Source organism: Ursus americanus, chromosome 12 (assembly GCF_024610735.1).
Source record: "Ursus americanus isolate L20-20 chromosome 12, mUrsAme1.1.p, whole genome shotgun sequence".
In the NCBI taxonomy this organism is placed as follows: Eukaryota; Metazoa; Chordata; class Mammalia; order Carnivora; family Ursidae; genus Ursus; species Ursus americanus.
In genome coordinates this window covers 32,155,639-32,175,883 of record NC_142138.1, presented here as the reverse complement: position 1 = coordinate 32,175,883, position 20,245 = coordinate 32,155,639, and the positions used below count along the sequence as shown (strand labels likewise).

The window sequence follows — 20,245 nt, the reverse complement described above, 5'->3', positions numbered from 1 at the left end:
TGTGTGCATATATATATAATGGAATATATAGTGGAATATTACTCAGCCATCAAAAAGAATGAAATCTTGTTATTTGCAATGACATGGATGGAACTAGGGTATATTATGCTAAGTGAAATGAGTCAGAGAAAGACAAACACCATATGATTTCACTCATATGTGGAATTTAAGAAACAAAACAGATGAACATAGGGGAAGGGAAGGAAAAATAAAATAAGATAAAGACAGGGAGGGAGGCAAACCATAAGAAACTCTTAAATACAGGGAACAAACTGGGGGTTGTTGGAGGGGAGGTGGGTGGGGAATGGGGTAATTGGGTGATGGGTATTAAGAAGGGCACTTGATGTAATGAGCACTGGGTGTTATACACAACTGAATCACTAAATTCTACTCCTGAAATTAATACTACATTATATGTGAACTAACCTGAATTTAAATAAAATCTTGAAAGAAAAAAACTCTGAAACTCTATCAAAAAACATTGAAATGATGCCAAGTTATCACAAAACAGCTAACATCCAAGTTACTTAAATTATTCCAATACATAGAGATAGAATATCCCTATTGTTTTTTAAACTAGTATAATTCTAGTATTAAAAGCAGAATACAATAAAAGAAGGAAATTATAGACCCATATAACTTTTTTAAACACAAAAATATGCATGAAAGATTTTTCCCCCAAAATACACAAATGCTCAACATCATTAGTCAGAAAGGAAATGCAAATCAAAACTATAATGAACTACCACTGGATATCTACTGAAACAGCCATAACTAAAAAAATGTTTCAAAATAAAATAACAAGTGTTGGCAAAAATGTAGAGCTATTGGAACCCTCATACATTGCTGATTGGAAGATATAATGGTGTAGCCATTGTGGAAAACAGTTCAGTGTTACCACAAAAAGCTAAACATAATGTTACTATATGACCTAGCAAACTTCACTCCTAGTTATATACCCACAAGAATTGAAAACAAGTGTTCAAAAAAAACCTTGTATACAAATGTTCATAGCAGCACTATTCACAATAGCCAAAGGTGGAAACAACCCAAATGTCCATCCGCTAATGAATGGATAAACAAAGTGTGGTGTATCCATAGAAATGAATATTATTCGGCCACAAAAAAGGAACAATGTACTGATACATACCACTACATACATGATCCTTGAAAAAATTATGCTAAGTAAAAGAAGCCAAACACAAAAGGCCACATATTTTATGATTCCATTTATATGAAATCCATAAAGACAGAGAGACTAGTGGCTGCCAGGAGCCTCAGGGAGTGGGAAACAGGGAATGGGGAATGATTGCCTAATGGGTGTGGGGTTTCCTTTAAGGATGATGAAATGTTCTAGACAAGATAGTGGTGATGGTTACACAACATTTTGAATGTAAAAAGCGTCATGGAATTGTACCCTTTAAAATGGTTAAAATCATGAATTTTATGTTGTGTGAATTTTGTCACAATAAAAATAAATTATTACTCAAAAAAACGATTTCAATTACTGGAGATCATGGTCATGAAAGGGAACACTCTACATTGTAACTGATAAACTGAATGCACGTCTAAATAAATGTGAAGAAGATGGCAGTTGTACATGAAGTTAAAGACAGATCAGTAGAGTGAAATAAAAGGTCCAGAAAGAGCCAAACACATTTAACCATTTCACACATAATAAGGGTAGAATTTTAAAGAGTTACAGAAAGATCATTCAATAAACTATTTTGAGCCAGCTAGCTAACCATTCAAAAGAACATTCATATTAATAATTTGAAAACTAATCAAAATAAACGATAAATGTATTAAAAACATAATTACAAAAAAATGAAAAAGCAAAAGTACTAGGAAAAAAGAGATGAATACTGATATCATCTCAGCCTGAGAAAAGTATTTCTGAACATGAAAGCCGTAACCACAAAAAAACTTATTCATTCACTACTTTTATAAATTAAAATACTAAATTAAAAGGCTAACGATAGGGGCACCTGGGTGGCACAGCGGTTGGGCGTCTGCCTTCGGCTCAGGGCGTGATCCCGGCGTTCTGGGATCGAGCCCCACATCAGGCTCCTCTGCTATGAGCCTGCTTCTTCCTCTCCCACTCCCCCTGCTTGTGTTCCCTCTTTCGCTGGCTGTCTCTATCGCTGTCGAATAAATAAATAAAATCTTTAAAAAATAATAAAATAAAATAAAATAAAATAAAATAAAATAAAATAAAAGGCTAACAATGAACATGGAAAAACAATTGCTTTTACAACAACTGATTTTATAATTATTTTTATATATTAGCATTATCTGTTCTTTGTTATCCAAAGAGTTCTTGAAAATCATCTACAGAAACATACATATTCACAAAAAAAGAACACCCAATTATATAAGAAAAAGAAAGTTTATTCTGTTAATCAAAGAAATTAAATCAATATATTTTCCCTATCAGATGAGTAAACGTATGCACTCAGAATGCTAATAGTGGTAATCTCTAGAGAGTGGGAATTGGAAGATTTTTTCCTAATTTGAATGTGTAGTTTACTGTATCTTTTTTATAATAAAATTTTCTACTCAGAGAAAACATTGCATTTTTTAAAGTAGCTTGAGAGGATATGATACACAAATTTAATGTTCCTTAATAAGGAAAAGATACCCATGGAAATAGAGGCCTTTCCTTTCCAGTGGAGTTCCTAGGACACTGGAGTGCCTCTCTCCTCACTTGTCACTCCTATACCTGGTTTTCTGGCTTTCCGCTCCCTTCCTTGCCTTGTCCCTGCTCCTTCCCTTTCCCGCCCTCACTCCTGCATCTGTCTCCCAGGCCTTCCTGGGCATTCCTGTGGGTTTTATTTTCCTTGCTTTCTGGTCCTCTGCCATGAACATAAATGCAAGCAGCAAAATAAAGGAATATGTAATCATAATAACAGTATCAACTACTGTTGCTGCTGCTGTAACAATGTTCTTATTTAATACTGATTAGTGCACCTTTGGGCCCAGATGTTCCTCCACTATTTACTAAAGCAATACAGCAATACAGCGGTTAGCCCTTTGCCCTGCTCCCAGACAAGACTGGAAAAATACAAACAGTTATATTTATCCCACATTAAAAGTAGAAAAAGGGGGCGCCTGGGTGGCTCAGTCAGTTAAGCATCCACTCTCAATTTCGGCTCAGGTTAGGATCTTAGGGTTGTGAGATCCAGCCCACTTAAGAATCTCTCTCTTCCTCTCCCAATGTCCCTCCTCTGCCTCTCTCCCTCTCTAAAAAAATGAAAAAATAAAATAAAATAAAATTTAAAAACTAAAAGTGGAAAGAGAAGGAAAAGTATGAATTAGAAGTTGGAGAGGAATGCAAAGACCATGGATAAAAGGAAGAAGCTAAAAGAGATGATTCCTAGAGGGTGCCCCAGGAATATTTTCCCGGGTCAATCTCCGTCTCTGCATCACTGTCGTCCTAGAGGTACACTCAGCGTTCTGCCCAGGCTGCCAAATGAGCAAATCAATGAGTAAATTAACAGGTACATTAAAGCATAATTGTTTTTTTTTATTTTCTTCATTTCTATTATTAATGTTCACAGTAATCTGTTCTTCTCTATTTTCAGTCCTTTCCAACACTTTCTTAACGTAAATTCTTGGAAAGACTTGGTGGTTTTTGTAATGCTTCATTTCACCCACATGTATTTCTCTTCTCAATGCTGAGTCACTTTTCTTACCAAAAGACAGTATAAAATACTGATGCGAATTATTAAATCGTTATTATCTGATTTAATTTTTCTGCTACTCCTGTGTCATTACTCGAAATTTCTCCCAGCTTTTAATATTAATTTATCATGACGTGCTGTTTTCTGATATTGTAAAAGTCTGTCCCAAACACTGTTTCTTATTTGTACATTTTTATATCTCTAGGAATTATATACATATATACAATTTACATTACTTCACTTAGGATCACATTTATTTCCAGTAATTTTTCCTCCTAAATGATGTAATGTAGAAATTTTTCATTTTTATGTTATCAAAAATAATCTCATCCACATATATTCACTAAAGAATACCTGGTATTCTCTTGTAACAGAAAATATAATCAAATATGTTCATATTTGAGTCTCCCACACATGCACTCTCTTCTCATCTTCTGTGAGTACTGTTGCTTGCGGCATAGATACTGCGAACGGTTAACTCACAGAGATTGTTACTGTCGTATCTAAAACGCTGCCCTGCACAACTGTAGGATGTTCAATAAATCTCTGTCAAACATATAAACAAATAATTACTTGTGGGCCACCAAATCAGAAAGGACAGCCACCTACTATCACATCATTCATTTAATAACTAATTAAAGAATGCCTTCAATTGTCTCATTGACAAAGGTATTGTCTGGCAGCAGTAATATTTAATAGTAACAGCGACAAGAACGATGGTAGTATAATCCCTGAAGCATACGACACTACATCAGGCATTTATTTAGTCCTCACAACAACCCAATGAAGCATTACAATACCCATCTTACATAGGAGGAAACAGGCACAGAGTGGTTACGGTCACAGAGCCAGGAAGTGGAAGAAACAGGACTTTTCTTAGCTCTCAGACAGGGTATGCCTTCTACTTCCACTAAGTTCCAAACTCTTTGAGGAAAGAGCTTTCTCTCTTACTCCCTGGAACTACTCACAACCCTGGCATTGTGCCTCATACATAACAGTCTCAATAATTTGGGGCTAATTTTAACTTGATCCCAGTAATTTATAAATTAATACCTTATAAATGATTATTATAATAAAATATTAGACTATTTGAATTCGAATAATAGGCAAAAGATTAGCGGACATCTTTACTTCTGGTGAGACAGTGAAATAAGGAAGGGTAACCTGAAACTTCAGGTGGGAATGTTCAAGAAAAGTTTTCTGAAGATGCGAGCTCCCTCCGCTCCTCTCCACTGCAACCAAACCTTCTTAATAGAAGAGAACAGGGAAAACACCTGAACTAAACACAGATGATTACTTTTCTAATTGAGATGGTGGGTGGCAGTAAAGCAACAGACTTTTTGAGGATGTTTGGATTTTAGATTTATTACCGGCCATCCACTGTATTATGAGATACAGGGAGGTCAAATCATTTTTTCTGATAGTACTTCAAAGCAAGTAGTAGTATTATATAATCAGTTCACAGACGTACAAAATCGCCTTAGGGTAACGCCCTGTCACAGCCAAGAGGTGGTAGGGTTGGGACCCTATCCCCCCTGCCCGTACTTGAATAACTACAGCATCTTGAAGAGAAGGCTTGATTTGGAACTGGGCACAAAAAGCTAAAATGAATCCTTTTATGTAATCCAATTGTCTCTGTCTCCCTCACCATCACACCACAGCCACTCCATTTTGGCGTTCCACCATCTGGAGGAGTGAGAAAAACAACCTCCCTGTCTGTACGAAGACACAATTGTATCCACTCTTCTGTGGCATTACCATCCTTACACCCAGGACAGAGGATGGACAGAATGACAGATTTACACAAGCTTTAAAAAGTACTACTTGCAAATGTCAAAAGATAGTTTTCTCCTACCGGGTGAAGTCTTCTCTAAATACAGGAAAATAGCATTGATGTACCAGGTAAATTTTGGTGTGGCTAGAAACGCCTTCCAAAGCAAATATAAATGGAAGGTATTTTATATACCTCCTGTAAGGATAAGACTAAACAAAGCTGGGGCACTTGGGTGGCTCAGTAGGTTAAGTGTCTGCCTTCAGCTCAGGTCATGGTCCCAGGGTCCTGGGATCGAGCCCCACATCAGGCTCCCTGCTCAGCGGGGAGCCTGCTTCTCCCTCTGCCTCTGCTGCTCCCCCTGCTTGTGCTCACTCTCTCTCTCTCTCTCTGTCAAATAAATAAATAAATAAATAAATAAGACTAAACAAAGTTAAAACTGGCAACCTAGAGAGACTCTGTGCACATTAACATCTTGAATTGTTCTTTAAATGTTTTGGAGCTTAATAAAAACCCCAAGAAACATTAAGCCAGAAGATTTTTATATTCAAGAGGATATAAATCTAATCCACATGTTTCTGATTCATTTACTCTTGAATCATTCAAGCAATGTTTTTTAAGTGCCCTCCCAATGACTATGGTATCTTTGGGCATTTTTATAACTCTTTCTCCTTAAAAACAGGAAATCATATTTTGCCAAGAGTAAATTAACTTAAAATACCAAAAGTATTCCACACCACTGTACACATCTAAAGCAACAGACTTTTATGAAAATTCTCAACGTAGCAATGTCTTTTTTAATTGATTGACCTTTGCTGGACCAATCTTACAGCACACACTTTCATGGAGTGAAATAATAAACTCGAAGGAATTCAACTGCAAAGGTCTGTATGTAGCTCAATTGTTAATCAAATCATGCTGTAAGCCTACCTGTAATATACTTTGTATTCTGGTAATGTATGAACAACTGGACTTCTGAGAGACTGTCTTAAGCCGGACTCTGCAGGAACAGACTTTGAGACTGATATCTGCATGCAGGGAGTATTCTGGGGGAGTCTGGGGTGGTGAGGGAAGCAGGATTTGGCAAAGGGAGAAGCAGAGCTCAGTGCAGTTACAAGAAAGCCTCAGCAAGCTCTGAGGCATGGATGACCCTTCAGAAATGTCCTAAATGAGGCAAGGGGGCCAGGGCTTTGTATCTCCACAACCACCCGTCACTGCGCACAGAGTGACCAAAGAAGGCACCACCGGTCAAGGCAGCTTCCTATGGCTGAAGGTAATTTCCCCGAAAGCAAGGCTCACCCATCATTTGCCATAAGCCCTCTAAGACCTGTTCCTTATGATGCCAATACCTGTAGTAATTCAGTCAGACTTCAATCAGCTACTCAACTTTTTTATTTATCGCTCACAAACATCTTTGTGACTAAATGTTTAACTACACTGGCTAGAAACACAAGCATTAAGAGTAAATAATCTTTTAAAAAAATCAAGTTCAAACTTTATATATGTAAGAGAACACATTTCTTGGGTAAACTCACCTACATAAGAAATCTATTTACTTTCCATATGCTTTACTCTTCTTTTTCCAAATCAAAATTATCCTCTATTCCTGAAGAGAAGGTAAACAAATGTACGTCCTTCTAGTAAAAGATTGCTGAAGTTTAATAGTGTCTACAGTTGCTGACTTAGGGAACAGATTAAAAATTACCATTTGGTTTCAGTATTTGCCTAATTAACTCTTACCTACAAAACTGAGAATCTACATTCTGGTCAATCATTTGCAATCTTTGGACATTCATACTACTTAAGTTACAGTCAACCAGTCAACAAGTATTTATTGCTCTGCCAAACTGATGAAATAAGCATAGCAATAACAATAAGTTCCTTTTAGGGTTACGTATTCTAGAACGGAACATTAAAAAGAATCATTACTTGTGTAAAGACAAAAATTATATTAAGAATGTTACTTGAAGAGCTAGTAAATGGGTTTTTCCCCCCTCACCCTAGAAACATCAAAAGGATGTCTTCAAGGTTTATTTATTAAGGAACTGTGATTCACCTAGGATACACAGAAGACAATTTTATAATTGCCATTTGACTCTTAAAGATTTTTGTATTAATTTGTTGCTAAATGAAACTGTAAACTAATAAGTGCCTCTCGTAGTTTCCTGTATTTTTCAACTGGGATTATAATTAACTGAATTTGTATGAGTTCACCATGTTTAAAACTATAAAATCCAGATACTGTAAAAGTTTAATTTTGAAATTTTAATGAGCTATAGCTTAAACTAATATTACATTTGTACATTTCTAAATCTTAATTCCTGAAAACACACATTTCCTCATTTGGAAAAATAACACTTAAATTTTAAAAATTAAAAAGAAAAACACCGCAGGGGATTTTTAGGGCAATGAAATTATTCTGTATGATACTGCAATGGTGGACACATATCAATATTCATCTATCAAAGTTCACACGATGTACAACATTATGACAAAATGCGACAGACTTTAGTCAATAAGAATGTATCAGTATTGAGTCATGAATTGTCACAAATATACCACACCAAAGCAAGACTTAATAATTAGAAAAGAAGGGTCAGGGGTGGGGGGGAACATGAGAGGATATAATGTGAACTCTGTGCTTACCACTCATTTCCCTGTAAACCTAAAACTACTCAAGAAAAATAAAGTCTATCAAAAAGACAGAGGAAGAGAAAACTCAAACTACGTGATCATCTTACCTTTGTATTGGTTGAACTCAATCATCGAAATTAATAAAGTATTCCCTTTGTCATCAGCTACAAATTTAAATAGTTTCAGAAATTATGCCACTATTGACAAGTTTTGATTCAATGAATCTTATTAAGCACAATCACTATCATCTGCATTATTCATCTGCTCCTTTTGATGTGTGCACCTGTAATTTTGTTCCAGTTTGAGGCTTGAAAATGACAGTGATAGAAGGTCAAAAAGTGTACACAGATGTTCATCCAAATTATAAATCCAACAGTTCATACTCAACAATCATAGAAAGAAGGCACATGATGTAAGGTAGGGCACTGGGGGAAACTGACAGCATTATAGTGCGACTAGGGGAATCCAGAAACTTGATTTCAGAGGCACTTTTAAAACTTCTTCTTTAAAATATAGGGTGGAGAGTGATGGCTCAGTCATTAACACCTATGCAATTTTTCCTAAGCATTTAAGGAAACAAGGAGAAATGTTTCAAATGAGATGCTAGCGCTGGGTGTTATTTGGCATTCCCAAACCTGAATTTTTTTACTACGGTTCCATTTAGAGCTGTCTGATGGCCTTAACTGAATGCCAAAGGCACGTGTGTCCAGACCACAAAAGTTATAAATCCTTTAGTCAGAATTTGTTATGAAGACTCAAGTCTCCACAAGAAAAAACAGAAATGCAAAGAATGCTTCAAATAAAATATCAATCCATCAAGAAGTATCTGTGGTATATCCACTATGCATCTAACACAGAAATAATTCTCGTACTAAAAAGCATTTTAGAAGTATTGATCCACTGGTATCATAGACGTATTGATAATTCGTAACTAGAACATACACTTCGGAAAATGTTTCACAGAAGTAAAATTATGTTCCCAGTAGAAATATGTTCAAAATATGAATGAAATCGTAGTGTCTATTTTAACCGTGAAAGAAACCAAAAATTCAGGAAGAGAAATTAGAGGAAAACATAAATTCAAAATATCCACGATGAGCATGAAATCTTGCTACCTTCCACAGCCTTACAGGAGTCAAACTATCTATCACTCCCATTTCTCAGTCAAAAGCCAGAACTAGGGGCGCCTGGGTGGCACAGCGGTTAAGCGTCTGCCTTCGGCTCAGGGCGTGATCCCGGTGTTATGGGATCGAGCCCCACGTCAGGCTCTTCCGCTATGAGCCTGCTTCTTCCTCTCCCACTCCCCCTGCTTGTGTTCCCTCTCTCGCTGGCTGTCTCTGCTCTGTTGAATAAATAAATAAAATCTTAAAAAAAAAAAAAGCCAGAACTAAGCAGAATTTTAAAGGTGACTGAGAACAAGCAAAAACCAAAGCCCCAGCGATGACCTCGGGTGCTCAGACCACCCCTCTCTCCTTGAGCGCTCCCTATTCCATTGTTCACAGGTTGTCTCCGGGGCCCCGACCTTCGCTTAAAATGTTTCTTTAAATATCTTCAGGTACCTCTTTTCTCACCTTCTTCATATTCTCTTTCCAACCCCCAATTAATTTCAGTGCTACTCACACTCACTTTTTATTTTGAGAAGCTACTGTATTTCAAGGTGTAAGGGAAAAAAAGAAGTATCCTTCGAAGGAAGTTCCATTTGTCGAGTGGCATAAATTAAACGTCAAGAATGAACGCTGAGGTGATTCCAAGTATGGATACAACTGTTCTTTGCTATTCAGATTCAAATAACTAGACTATGAGCGCAGATCAAATCCCTGCTTGGTTTCACCTCAGGCCTCCTGAAATGACAACACGCAGGCCTCAAAAGGTTGATTTGCCACCGACAGACCCAAACCGGCCTCCCTGGGGTTGGGTTCCCAGGACCAACTTCAAGAACATCGTGAAATATTTAAATGATTTAACAATTCAAGAAGCTAAATTTAACTTGTGAGAACATACTATGAATAAATAAATCTTCAAAAAGTAGGAATCTTTTTGTAAAATAAAATCAGCTGCCACAGGATCTGTCTGCAATAGCAGCTTTCACAAACTTCTTTGTGCATCAAGATAATCAAGACTGTTTATTAAAACTCCACTGGCAACAATTTTTGGACAGTGTCCGGGGAAAAGTCCATCAGTAACAAGCACCTTCATACAACCAGGCAAGGGATGACCACAACCTTTGCGTTTCATCCACCTTTGTCTCTCCGCTTTGCCTCACCCCACCTGTGGATCCCCTGTATTACTACCTCTAGTCCATTTCTTCACTGGTACAGAACAAGGAACGAAAATCATCTTACTGCCATCACTAGCTGCGTACAGAGGATTCTCTTTCTCTTTCATGGCATGTTGTCACTCTTTCCATCATAAAGTAAAATGATGAAGGGAGGTAAGGCCATACTTAAAAATCATAAGGATTTTTTTCTTCTACCTACAAGATACTATAAATGACTTAAGTTTGTTGTTAATTTCTTAACCTTAGCTTTCATTTCCAAATAAAAATATCAACCTGTCAAACATAGCTATTGGCTACATTTAAAAAAAAAAAATTTAAAGGAATGGAATGATAAGGGAAGGATCCCTGATTTTCCTGCCAATCACACCACTCCCGGAACTACGGGCATTGTTCTTGGGCTGGTGAACTAGTGATTTCTTCACCTAACCTACCCATAGAGTACACCTCAACTACCCAACTATCTCAACTCATCACTCCATTTGCAAGACAAGACCTAGTCTTGTGTACTTAGGAAAACCCAGGAGCTGATATGTCTTTTAGATAAATTAAAAGTCTCTGTGACTTTCTACCAAGACTTAGTTAAATCCATTCCAATACTGTATTATAGTTGGTCATTTTTTTCACATTTTAAAAACTAATCCTATTAAGTATATTAAAAGTATGTTGCTCTGTTAAAATTACTTTACAAGTTATAGTAGAGTTAGAATTGTTTAGCAAGACATTTCTCTCGACTCAGGACTTGTGGGAAAATAACCATGTATACCATAAATAGCTTAATCCCGAGCCAGAGCTGGGTGATGAAATAAGTTTTGAGTAGGAGTAAACTCCAGCATTTAAAAGGTGGAACAGTGGTGCCCATCAACATCAACAACTTTGAAAAAGACAACAAACCTTGTATTTAACAGGGAAAAAAGGAAGAAAGCAGAAATTGTCAAAATGTTAGGCTCTTACCAGAAATGGACTCCAGCAAATGCAGGAGACACACATTATAGCCAGGAGCTGGATGACCATTTCAAAATGATGAGACCTGCCTTGTCTGTGCTGCTGACTTTTAAATTTAACTCTTAAAAGTGTAATTCCTGTGATGGCATTGCACAAGAATGAAACGCCAAGGGCTAAGAGCCCCAGAAAAGAAAAGAGTAGAAGATAAAACCTATCTTCCCAGTCTTTGATGTGCTCTGTTTTGTAGAAACACCAGGTCCTCGATGCTTGAATTTTATAGTTTCGATGCCCAAGGATGGGTAGCAAAGCTATGAAAATAGCAAACAAGCACACTCCACTCAACATCAGTTTCACATGTTTGGATGTAATTTTCGTAGAATGAAATATTGGATTGGTGACTCCAATACATCGCTCAATGGCCATCACACTGCCTAGAAAAAGTGGGCACAGACCAGAGAATACCATGCAGATACCAAAAATACTGCAAAGGATGTTCGACTGGTCAAAGCGGATCCAGTCTTTATCAGAAGCGTATACAAAGACTGCTATAGCTCCATTGATGAGGTGGCCAAAAAAGTCTGTGATTACCAGGGCACTGGCCAAAAGCAGAAACGATGCCTTGGACTTCTGTCTAAATCTCTGATAGGCCTTCATGAGAATAGCAATGGCAAGGCTGTTTGATAAGATTCCCACTGTCATGAAGATGATTGAAAAAAATACCGAAAACCGGTTTTCCGTCTGGCAAGTTGTATTTGAAAGGAGCCCAGCTGCAGGAGACACAGGCTGTTTGGAATTGTTCATAGACATTGTCGTGGAGACAAAAAAAAAAAAAAAAAAAAGCTGGCCACTCAAGTCATCTCCCTCTCAGCACAGTGCAGGCTTGCAGTCCGGACATCTGTAGCATAAAGACAGAGGAATCGTGAGCACTGGATAACTGCTCATCTGGCATTTAAGACTGACGCGCCCCAGCACCCCGTGGTGGGACTCAGATGTATCTGGCCTATCATAAGCAAGGTTGCATCATACCACAGCAGCACACATCTGCCTGCGGTTCCCCGTTTCATTTTCAAGGTAAAGAAGCTGCCAAAATTGAGCCCCGTTTGGTTCACTCTGTGGCCCTTCTGCAAATGGGTACCTCCTAAATCTTCTCCTGACACTTCACAGGCACCTTAAAACTTGTAAAGTTTACAAAGTCACTAACAAGATTAGATTTAAACCCAATAAAGTGTTTAAAAGCATACTCAGTCTATTTAAATAACGAGGTGACCTTTTAAGGTTTCGGGTTTTTTCTTTGATGAGCTTTGTCCCCAAACTGCAGATTATTCTTTAAGTGAACCACCTGTTTGTCAGGCAGACAAAACAATCTTTGTTTGTTCAAACAAACTTTGGCAGGGGATAGAGTGGACCAGCAAACTCACTGATGTTAAATGGGGCTTCTCTCAATACGTTCTAAAACTATAGGATTTAGGTCAAATTACAGCAAACCACACGCATGTGGGACCCACGGAAGGTCGAGTGGTGAGTCTCTAAGAAGCTCTTCTGGTCCAGCTAGCACCTGTGCAGCACCGGCTCGCGATAGGAAAGGAGGCAGTTCGTCGTGCTCCCTGTGAGAACATCTGCCTACATGCTGTTGATCAAGTTACAGCTTCAGGGTAGCAACGTCTCATACGAAGTATTCATTTGTGTTCATTTATCGTTCTTTCCGTAGTGTGTTGAGGCCTGAGTCACAGACCCTCCATACCCACAAACACAGCCACACGCCTCGAGCTAATTCGACTGAGGTTTCCCCGGAGCAGCTTTCCGGGAGGCTGGGAATTACCGAGCCAGCCTTTCCTGGGCCGCACCGGAGTGGAGCCGCCCGGCCTGCCCCGAGGAGGGCCGCCGGCTTCGGGTCTTACAGCTCAACTTTCGCCGTATACTGCCCCACCGCCCCTAAGTCTCTACTTGCAACATCCTTCCCAAACCTAACTTGCTGAAACTTTCTGCTATTGCTCAAACGCCACAGGGCCTGTTTCCCTCCCTCCCTGGGGGGCGCCAAAGGCCTGCGCTGGCCGGGGTGCAGGACTGCAAGAGTCGCCGGCCGGGAACCACCGGACGGGAAGCAGATCTCTCCGTTGGTCCGATTCCCTCCCCTGAGAGCCTTTCTACCCTCTCCCTACGCGCGCAGTTCAGAATCAGTTCGGGTCAGCCGGAACACCCCTCTCTCTGAACGTCTCCCCAGCTGGGACATCTGGTCCAAAGTCGTTGTCAAGCTCACTAAGGTGCCCTCCAGTGTGGCCGGGTGAGGGTTCCACCTCGGTGGGGTGGAGCTTTCGGAGGCCGACCCGTGGGAATGCAGCCGCTGGAGGGGTGGTTACCTTGGCATCCCGGGCCGCCGGTAGGGCTCTCGGCAGCTTAGGGCGCCCCGCTCCGAGTGCCATCGCGCGCGGGGCTCTGCTCCGCCGCCAACGCGGGTTCCCCCGGCGCAGTACCGCGCTCCGGCTCCCGCTCGGCCCGTCTCGGCTCCGCCGCGCGTCCCTCCGCGCGCTCTCCCTGCGCGGAACCTGCGGACGCGCAGAGCTCCTCCGGTTGCTCAGCACCCAGCGGCGCTCGCAGCCGGGGCGGGATGGAGAGCGCGGGTGACCTCCGCCCCCCTCCCTCTCTGCTCTCCTCTCCGCCCCCTTTGCCAGGAGCCCAGAGCCGGACCGGGTGAGACCAGGGCTCCGCGCTCTCGGATGCTACGGCATCCCCATCAGCATCAGAGTTGCCCCACCACTTAGGGGAAAAGTTTTGGTTCAAACTCGTGTTCAAGCTAAAGGCGCCATCTCTGAAGCTGCAAAATAGGAATCGGGAGAGTTGAGGAAATCCTACAGACAGCTGTCGGGGCCGCGTGTCGGACTGTCACATTGTAGTTTGCAGAGTGAATCCGTCCCAAATCCAGCTCGAAAAGGATAAAGAAATCAGGCAGAAAGAGACGATGTCTGAGGAAAGGGCTTAGCGGCCGATATCCCCAGGGAGTTAAAAATAAGAATTTAAGCCACGTGTTGTAAATGAAAACAGTCACTGCCTTGGGGTTCACTATCAGAGGACTGGACTATGTTTCTAACTTTCTAAGGAATGTGAAAAGGGAAAGGGATGAGAAGTATTCTTGAAGGACACCTGCTGATAAGGTATTAGTAACATTTTAATGATTTTAAAAAGCCCAATGTTGACGGTATTTCTAAGGGTATGTTTACCCAGAGAGTTGTGAATCTAAGTTTTGTGTAGATCATTTTATTATCAAGTGAAGAAATACCCACTACTTCATTAGGAATTATAATTTAGGTCATTTTAATACTGTAACTGTTTTTTGCTAATATTGTTTTGATCCATACCTACTATGTCTCATTTTTCCAGCTAAACTTATAGGAATCTATTAGTGACCTTTGTTCTTTTTATTTTAGTAAAATATTGCCATCACCTATGCAAAAAATCAGTGCCACATGGAAATAAATCCTCTTTACTCTGTTCTAAAGTCAGAAGGGGCCTCTAAATTCCTGGAAATTGAAAAGGATCTTAAATTGCTAAAGTGAGATAAAATAAATTAGCCATTAACTATAGAAAAGAACGACTGCACAGTTTTCCCCTGTGGTAGATATTGAGAGTTTTTTTTTTTCATGATATGATCATGACTTGTAAAATAAACTGCTGCTCAGGTATGGTCAGGGAATTGAACAATTTGATTAATCAAATATTCTGGCTAGTAAAGGAATATTATATCTGATGGCCAGTATCCAAAATACAACTCTGTAATAAACTACACAGAAAACGTGAACGCCATAAAAGCACTATTCTTTCCCTTAATGATTAAGAACATTTAATCACATTACATTGCAATTACCTGTTTATTTATGTCTCTCCCACTGAAATGAATTCCTGCAGAGATCTTGTTCATCTCTCCACCCTCACCTAGGACTGTGCCTAGTCACTTATCAAATGTTGTTTGAATTCATCAATGGTACAATCAGCATTTCCAGTATTACAGTTTGAGATCTTGAAAACTCTCCATCTCTCACTGGAGCACCTCACTAACATCAGCTGCTCTATCTACTGGGGGAAAAAAAAGAAATCTCATTAATGTAATGTCAAATCATAACATGTATGATTTATATAATATATTTAAAACAATAGCAATTTATTCTTCAAAATACAACTTTTTCTTTTTTTTTTTTTTTTAGAGAGAGAGAGGGTGAGAGCACAAGCAGGGGGAGGGGCAGAGGGAGAGAAACAACCAGACTCCCTGCAGAGCAGGGAGCCCAATGCAGGGCTCAATCCCAGGACCCCAAGATCATGACCTGAGCTGAAGGCAGACACTTAACCAACTGAGCCACGCAGGTGCCCCATAAATTCCATTTTTTAAAAAAATTATCTACTTTGCATGTGTTCATGGAGTTTCTTTTTTAGAATCCTCTCCTTAATTGAGACACAGTTACTTAAAGATCAATAAAAGATTCTAAAGCACTGACATCTATTCTCCTCAAGCTAGAAAGAATATGCTTCCATTAGCAGAGCAAGTTACTATTTGGTATGGAAGATTAGACAACTATTTGTAAAAGAAAAAAAATTACACGCACGTGTGCTTTTGTGTGCATGGGTCTGGCCTTATGGGACCAAAATCTGATCCTCTATTCAAAGTTCCCAAAGGCAGCCTTGGACTGCTTATATAAGGAAGAAGAGCTGGTGATTCCACAGAAAACGGAAACAAACAGATTTAAAAAAAAAAAAATAGTGGGGCCTGGGGGATGGCTCATAAACTCTTCTGAAATGTGGTAGTTGCTATTGGTACTTCTCTTGAGAAGCGGACACTCTCATAAAACTATTCACTGATATATTCATTCAACAAATTTTTTGAGCACCTCCTTCTTGTCAGGCACTGTTTCTAGGTGGCAGCAATAGCGCTGTGTGAACAAAGCATACAAAGCCCCTCCTCTGTTGTGACTTCTAGGTTAAGGGAAGGCACTTACTTTGGGGGCATGTGTGCTTGGAAACCTTGCAGTGATTTTAGATGTCCAGGATTCCCTTTGTGTTCAATGGAGGCAAAGCTGATGTCAACCAGTCTAGAAGGAGCTAACATACCATGACAGGTGTGTGCTTGGCAATCACCTTCGCTCAGAATTAGACGCAGGACACTTTGCTCAGAAGATGTGCACGCTGTAATTAAAGTCAGAGAAACAGGGACTCAGTGACACTGAGGTTGCAATAAAGACTCCATAAAAGTTAAAGGGAGTGTTGGAAGTTGAATTTTATGGTTTTAATAAAACTGTCTAGAAAAGCTTTTCTGGAATTTGCCATTGAGATTAATAGTAGAAACATGCCCTGATTTGGTAGTGATGAAAATAATAACATCTTTTGTCTTTTTATTTTTATTATGTAACTATTTGACACATGAAAAGTAGCATACGTAGTACATTTGAAAATTGTGAATTATAAAAAAATAAACACCTGTGCACCTACTACCTAATATAAGGACTGCATTAGTTTCCTAGGGCCGCTGTAATAAAGTACCACGAAGAGGGTGGCTTAAACAACAGAAATGTATCGTCTTATAATCTGGAGGCTAGAAGTACAAAACCAAGGTGCTGGCAGCTTGGTTCCTTCTGAAGGCTGTGAGGGGGAATCTCCTCCATGTCCCGTGCCTTCCTTCTGGGGATTTGCAGGCATCCTTTAGTGCTTCTTGGCTTGCGGATGCATCACTCCAATCTCTGCCTTCATCATCATATGCCATCACCCCTGTGTCTCTGATCTCACATGAGGTCTTTTAAGGACCCCAGTCATATTGAGTTAGGGGTCTGCCCTACTCCAGTATGACCTGGTCTTAATTAATTACATCTGCAACAACCGTATTTCCAAATAAGATCACATTTTGAGATACTGGGGGTTAGGACATCAATACATCCTTTTTGGGGGGAAGCCATTCAATCCATAACAAGAACTATACTGGAACATTAATAATATTGCTACATCTATCTGTTGTTTCTGCCTCCATTCCAATCCTCCATCAGAAATAAAAGAGATTTAAAAAAGAGAGAGAGATAACCACTGAATTGTGTTTGTCATCATTCTCTTGAATTTCATTGTTTTATCACATAAATATGCAGATGAACCAACATATTATTTAATTTTCCTTATCTTATGATTTAACCTCCCAAAACTTGCTTTTTTTTATACAAGATTTATAAGATTTGTGCATATCATTGTATGCAGTAGTCATGTATTCTTTAATAAACTTCTATAATACCTCAATGTTTGGCAATCCAAATTTTTAAATTATTTTGTCAATAACCCTTGGGGTTATTTCCAGTGCTTTATTCTCAGGAAATATTCTGCTAGGAACATGGCCTCATGCCCTTCACCTTATATAGGAGCTTCTCTAGAATATGTACCTTGAATGAAATTACTGGGTCATAGGTTTGAGAATGTTGAACTCAACTTTACAAGATAATGCTGAAATCTTGAATCAACTCACACTCCTTAAATGGTGCAGAAGAATTCCTCATCAGCCACATTCATGATAATGCTTGGAATTGTCTAGCTTTTTAATTATTATAAGTCAGATGGTAGTAAAATGATATTACATTGTAGAACTAAATTGTTTCCCTTTTCATTTATGTTTATTCTTCTGTGAAATACCTGTTTGTCTTTTCTGTCCAATTTTTTATTGGGTTGTTTTCTTCTCGTTAATTCTTTTGTGTTCTAATATTAACCTCTATCAGTAAATGTTTTGAAAACATCTTTTTTTCCTAAATCACATCTTGCCTTTTCATTCTCTTTATGCTATCATTTTTTATGAGCAGTTTGTTTTTTGCACATTTTTTTATTTTTTATTTTGTACTTTTAATTGAAGTATAGGTGACATATAATATTACACTAGTTTCAGGCATACAATATAGAATTACCATATAAGTCAGGAATTCCACCTTTGTGTATTTACCTAAAGAAAACGAAGACGCTAAGTCAAAGATATACACACTCCTACACTTATTGCAGCATTACTTACAATAGCTAAAATATGGAAGCAACCTAAATGTCCATCACTAGATGAATAGTTGAAAAAGATGTGGTATATCTACACAATGGAATATTACTCCACCATAAATAAAGAATAAAATCTGCCATTCACAACAACATGGATGGACCTAGAGGGTATTATGCTAAGTGAAATAAGTCAGACAAAGAAAGACAAATACATACGATTTTACTTATACATGGACTCTAAGAAATAAAACTAACAAACAAAAAACAGCAACAACAAAAAAGAGAAACAGACTGATAAATACAGATAACAATAAAGTGTTTGCCAGAGGGGATGGGCAAAATAGGTGAACGGATTAGGAGCTACAAACTTCCAGTTATAAAATAAATAAGTCATGGGGATGAAAAGTACAGTATAAGGATACCATCAATAATGCTGTAAAAATGTTATATGGTGACAGATGGTAACTACACTTATCCTGGTAAGCATTTTGTAAACTATATAATTGTCAAATCTGTTTTTAATTTTAATGTGACCAAATTTAAATATTTTAAGTCTTATCTTTTATGCTGTATTTTTGCATTTTTGTGTCACTTTTTTTAAAATTTTAATTCCAGTATAGTTAACATATGGTGTTATATTAGTGTCAGGTGTATAATATAGTGATTCAACAACTCTATACATGACTCGGTGCTCATCAAGATGGGTTTACTCTTAATCCTCATCACCTCTTTCACCCATCCTCCCACCCACCTCCGCACTGGTAACCTTCTGTTTGTTTATAGTTAAGAGTCTGATTTTTTATTTGTCTCTTTTTTTCTTTTGTTTTTTTCTTAAATTTCACATATGAGTGAAATCATATGGTATTTGTCTTTCTCTGACTGATTTCTCTTAGCATTATGCTCTCTAGCTCCATCTATGTTGTTGCAAATGGCAAGATTTCATTCTTTTTTATGGCTGAGTAATATACCATCTCTTCCTTATTCATTCATCTATTGATGGACACTTGGGCTGCTTCCATTTGCAATAAACATGGGGGTACACATATCCTTTCAAATTAGTGTTTTCGTATTCCTTGGGGAAATACCCAGTACTGTGGTTACTGGATCACAGAATATTTCTATTTTTAATTTTTTGAGAAATCTCCATCCTGTTTCCACAGGCTGCAACAGTTTGCATTCCTACCAAAAGTGCAAGAGGATTCCTTTTTCTCCATGTCCTCAACAACCCTAATTCATTTATTAGTTCTAGTAGTTTTTTGGTGGAGTCTTTAGGGTTTTCTGTATGAGTACCATGTCATCTGCAAATAGTGAAAGTTTTACTTCTTCCTTACCAATTTGGATGCTTTTTATTCCTTTTTCTTGTCTGATTGCTGTGGCTAGGATTTCCAGTACTATGCTGATAACAGTAGTCAGAGTGGACATCTTTGTCTTGTTCCTGACCTCAAGGGAAATCTCTCAGTTTTTCCCCATTTAGTATGATTTATCTGTGGTTTTTCATGTAAAGGCCTTTACTATGTCAAGGTATGTTCCATCTAAACCTACTTTGTTGAGGGTTTTTATCATGAATGGATGTTGTACTTTGTCAAATGCTTTTTCTGCATTTATTGAAATGATCATGTGATTTTTATTCTTTCTTTTATGGATACAATGTATCACATTGATTGATTTGTGAATATTGAACCACCCATGCATCCTAGGAATAAATCCTACTTGATCGTGGTGAATGATTCTTTTAATGTATGGTTGGATTCAATTTGCTAGTATTTTGTTGGGGATTTTGCATCTATGTTCATTAGAGATATTAGCCTGTAGTTTTCTTCTTTTTGTGGTGTCTTTATCTTGTTTTAGTATCAGGGTAATACAGGCCTCAAGGAATGAATCTGGAAGTTTTTCTTCCTTTTCTATTTTTTGGAATAGTTTGAGAAGAATAGGTATTAACTCTTC

The 20,245-nt window shown here is 38.5% G+C and overlaps 2 protein-coding genes across 3 annotated transcripts in view; both read right to left on the bottom strand.

The window, feature by feature from the left end:
* Positions 1-14,904, bottom strand: part of PTGFR (prostaglandin F receptor) — a 42,513-nt gene extending 27,609 nt beyond the window's left edge. The window contains exons 1-2 of one of the 2 annotated variants that reach the window (XM_045801945.2): positions 13,666-14,904; positions 11,318-12,203 (exon numbers count right to left, since the gene is read on the bottom strand). In XM_045801945.2, the coding sequence (XP_045657901.1) occupies positions 11,318-12,115 (798 nt within the window). In that variant the 5' untranslated portion in view covers positions 12,116-12,203; positions 13,666-14,904. Of the gene's footprint in view, positions 1-11,317; positions 13,646-13,665 lie in introns of those variants that run through there. The other variant, XM_087866034.1, reaches the window with a different exon arrangement.
* A 216-nt stretch (positions 14,905-15,120) lies between these two features.
* GIPC2 (GIPC PDZ domain containing family member 2) overlaps positions 15,121-20,245 on the bottom strand; it is a 327,817-nt gene continuing 322,692 nt past the window's right edge. Inside the window, exons 6-7 of the mRNA XM_087866035.1 lie at positions 16,291-16,477; positions 15,121-15,376 (exon numbers count right to left, since the gene is read on the bottom strand). Of these exons, the coding sequence (XP_087722161.1) occupies positions 15,370-15,376; positions 16,291-16,477 (194 nt within the window). The 3' untranslated portion in view covers positions 15,121-15,369. The remainder of the gene's footprint in view (positions 15,377-16,290; positions 16,478-20,245) is intronic.